This window comes from Lactuca serriola, chromosome 5 (assembly GCF_051521515.1).
Source record: "Lactuca serriola cultivar US96UC23 chromosome 5, Lser_US96UC23_V15, whole genome shotgun sequence".
Taxonomy (NCBI): domain Eukaryota; kingdom Viridiplantae; phylum Streptophyta; class Magnoliopsida; order Asterales; family Asteraceae; genus Lactuca; species Lactuca serriola.
In genome coordinates this window covers 326,435,750-326,439,762 of record NC_136412.1, presented here as the reverse complement: position 1 = coordinate 326,439,762, position 4,013 = coordinate 326,435,750, and the positions used below count along the sequence as shown (strand labels likewise).

Sequence of the window (4,013 nt, the reverse complement as noted above, 5' to 3'; positions counted from 1 at the left end):
GTGGAATACAAAGGAGAAGATTCTTGAATGTTAAAGAATTCATTGATTATCCAGTTATTTGGGGAAACTGCCCTAGAAAAAAAAAAAGATTTTAAACTTGGTGTTCTATTGTCTTCTGTGGAATATTTGGTTGGCCAGGAATGACAAAATTTTTAAGAAAATTGTTGCATCACCGACAATAACTGCGGACAACATCATTTCATCATCCTATATCTGGTATAAGTATAGAAGCAATTGTGGATGCGGAGCGTGGACCAATTGGTGTATTTCACATTTCTCTCACTTTTTTGCGTAGTTATGTTTCTTTGTCTAATACTTATTATCTTTTCTTTCTACTTGTACTTGTATTCCTGCATCGTGTTAGCTTCTTGCTTGCGAGTGCTTATTTTTCTTTTTCCTTTTTTAATATATTTGTTGTTTCCAAAAAAAATTTGGAATTGAATGATTCATAAAAATACCAACATGTCCCTTTAAATTATAATATTTACTATCCGAGTATTTAATATACCAGCTCATCTTTTAATAAAACCCCAAATAAATCAATTGCTAATTTAAGTAATATTACAAATTTCCGAGCCCTTTAGAATCAGATATCAAAAAGTAAAAAAAGGAAACAAAAATAAAAGCAAACTAAACACACGATATAACCACCGAAAACGCTATGATTCCCACGCAGATCTAGTTTCGGACACACATAAAAGCTACTTCGCATGTCTTCCAACTACCACAATTTCCACCAAATCAAAACTCGCCACGTCAACATCTGACCCTACTACTAGCATCTCATTGGCTACCTCACAGACTACTGGTGTTCTGCGTCGCATCAGATCACTCTGTAATTTACACGTGTAACGGTGGCACACCAAGGTGCATTCACGTTGTGACAACCGTCTTTCTCAATCATCATTTCAACACATCCCGTCTCTCTCCCTCTCACACACACTAGCACACACAGTGGTGAAAGAAAGCTTTCATCTTGTGGTTATGGCAGGAAGGAAGAGAAGGAGACTCAAATTGTAAGTTTCCTGAACGAATCCTACTGAATCATAATCCGATTCATCGTGTATTTGGCTTTCCTTTCCAATTGTACTTTAGGTCTTCCGCAAATTTGGGTTTTTGGGGTTTTAGAGATGAGATCGATGTCTATCTTTGCAAATTCAGCTACGATTCTCTGTTTTTGAAATGAATTTGGACCAAACTAACCGGAATTTGAAAATTTCGTCCGTGTGTAGGTAGCTGATGGTTTTTCGTAATCCAATCGATTTGTTGCATGCTGGATCCCTTTCGCTCTACTATTTATTGGATTTAGCTGTACATGCATTTGTTAGATAATTTGTTTTCCTTCGTTATTGAAATTTATACATATTTGGGTTTTAGGGTTTAGGGTTTGTACGAGAATGTCTAGTTTTTTGGGCTGTTACTCGAAGTTAGATACACTTGATCTTGTGCTCATATGATGTTGGTTCGCTTAGTAACACATTTTCAAGGATTTTTAGGCTTACAGAGGTTTTCTTTTGTGTGTGACGAGATAAATGAACTATAAACAGGATCGTACCTTCAAACTTTGACTCTGTTCATTCCTGAGATTTTCAGGCTTTGATTCATTGCTTTAACAACATGTTTATCATGATCTTATTGACTTATTCCAATCTTGTCTTTGTAAGTTATGCAAAAAGTAAATGTGATGAAATGAAACTTTGCTGTATTGATAGGTTATCAGTAACATTTAAAAATGATACAAAAGTGTCAACAAAGGGAGATATTGAACAAGAAGAAGAAGAAGAAGCATGGTCTTTCCTTCCAGTTGAACTCCTTGAATTCATAATATCCCAATTAACACTAAAAGACAACATTCGCACATCAGCAGTTTGCAAAAGATGGCTCTCAGTTGCTGTATCAGTGAGAGTAGTCAACAAGCCACCATGGCTGATGTACTTCCCAAAACTCGGACACCGTTTTGAATTCTACGATCCATCACAACGCAAAACATACTCTCTTGAATTACCCGAATTACACGGATGCAGAATCTGCTACAACAAAGACGGATGGTTGTTACTCTACAAACCAAGAACACAAAGAGTCCTCTTTTTCAACCCCTTCACACGCGAAATGATCAAACTCCCAAGATTCGAAATGACATACCAAATTGTCGCCTTTTCCACATCCCCAAAATCTCCAAACTGCATAGTCTTCACAGTCAAACATGTCAGCCCAACCGTGGTGGCCATCAGCACATGCCACCCTGGCGCCACCGTGTGGACCACGGTCAACTACCACAACCGGTTGCCATTTGTCAGCAGTATTTGGAACAAACTTGTGTTCTGTAATGGGGTGTTCTATTGTTTGAGTTTAACAGGGTGGCTGGGGGTGTATGACCCGCATGAGTTGACATGGACTATCCGTATTGTCCCTCCGCCCCGGTGTCCGGATAATTTCTTTGTTAAAAATTGGTGGAAAGGGAAGTTTATGGCAGAGCATAAAGGTGACATCTTTGTTATCTACACTTGTTATAGTGAAAACCCGATTATTTATAAGTTGGATCAGGGTAATAAAGAATGGATTGAAATGAAAAGTCTTGAAGGTGTGACATTGTTTGCGAGTTTTTTGTCATCACATGCGAGAACAGATCTTGTTGGGATGATGAGGAATAGTGTTTATTTTTCTAAAGTGAGATTTTATGGGAAACGATGTATATCGTATTCTTTGGATCATTGTCGATATTACCCCCGTAAGCAGTGTCATGATTGGGGCGAACAAGATCCGTTTGAGAGCATATGGGTCGAACCACCCGAAGATGTCTCAAAATTCAGCTGGGAAGATTAGTCAATCAGGTACTCTTTCTTTTTTACTTAATCGACTTAATAAATAAGATGTTTTCCAAATCTTGTCATTTTCTTCTGAAATACACTTAAGTGTGTTTGTTGTTGGGTGCAGTGTGATTAGAGAAATGATGGGAGTGGATTGATTGCTTCTGAATAAAAAGCATAAAAGCAAAAGCAGCAGAAGGTGGGGTTGGGTATCTGAATTTAAGTCTGAATAAAAATGAAATATATTAATGGCGGAAATAACGTGAAATTAAATTTATGTATGATTAGGAGATTAAATTAAAACTTAAAAGCCAAGCACATATTGCAGGCTTACTAATAGGCAATTAATTAAGTTAGGATAAAATAAGAATATTTTCCTAATGATTCATGCAATTGCTTGTTTAAACTTTAAAATATAACATAATGATTAGAAGTAGAATATGATGGTGCCTATTCTCTTTGCAATCATGTTATTAATACCATAATTGTAAAAGTAAATAAATCTATGACAACTAAATAAAAAAAAAAAAAATTGATTCTGAAAGTACATTGTTATTGTTGTTGTAATAGTAAGAAATGAAAGTAGTTGATAAGTTTTGAAGTTGTACTATTTTTATCTATGGTAGCAACTGTTTCTGGTTTTCGTGCCAACATGGCAATCTGATGTGGTGGGTCCTACATTGTAAGCCTTTCCATAATTACAATATTAAATCCTACATGTCATTAGACATCAATATGCAAGGCCATTTGTAAGACCGATGCAGATGATCTAATTTCATTTTGAATCCACTTCGTTAATCGGTATTTCTGAAATGCTAAAAAACGTTCGTGATGCACAAACTACGAATGAAGTTTTTTGTAGGATTGAAACTTAATACAAAGGGAACAATTATGATACAGTTTCTTGCTCTTTTAAGAATTAATAATGTAAGTTAAAAAAATCAATGACGATTAAGTCTCATTTATAATGAAATTAAATATTCATAAAATTATAAGGAAACAACTATATATAAGAAATAATTAAGTATTAAAATCAAGGAAATAGATGTAATCAAGGGTATTTTCTCATGATCCCCTCATTAACAACAAATTTGCAATATATACAAATTAAATATAAAAACCAATGGGTTGGATCCACTACACGAAGGATGTGGCCCAAAATAATAGTTTCAAATAGTGCAATCTACTCTAATAAATAAAGAGTTT

The 4,013-nt window shown here is 35.2% G+C and overlaps 1 protein-coding gene across 1 annotated transcript; it reads left to right on the top strand.

Annotated features, from left to right (window-relative positions):
- Positions 1–865: 865 nt before the first annotated feature.
- LOC145055165 (F-box/kelch-repeat protein At1g57790-like) lies at positions 866–3,246 on the top strand. Its single transcript, XM_079003461.1, has 3 exons — positions 866–1,016; positions 1,713–2,831; positions 2,935–3,246. Exons 1-2 carry the CDS (start codon positions 985–987, stop codon positions 2,821–2,823), a joined length of 1,143 nt encoding a protein of 380 aa, XP_078859587.1. The 5' UTR covers positions 866–984; the 3' UTR covers positions 2,824–2,831; positions 2,935–3,246.
- Positions 3,247–4,013: the final 767 nt, after the last annotated feature.

Bases quoted from the DNA above. Each gene is read 5' to 3' on its own strand.
- LOC145055165 (XM_079003461.1), top strand. From the start codon at position 985: ATGGCAGGAAGGAAGAGAAGGAGACTCAAATT. The intron at 1,017-1,712 runs GTAAGTTTCCTG...CTGTATTGATAG, and splicing joins AAGAGAAGGAGACTCAAATT to GTTATCAGTAACATTTAAAA.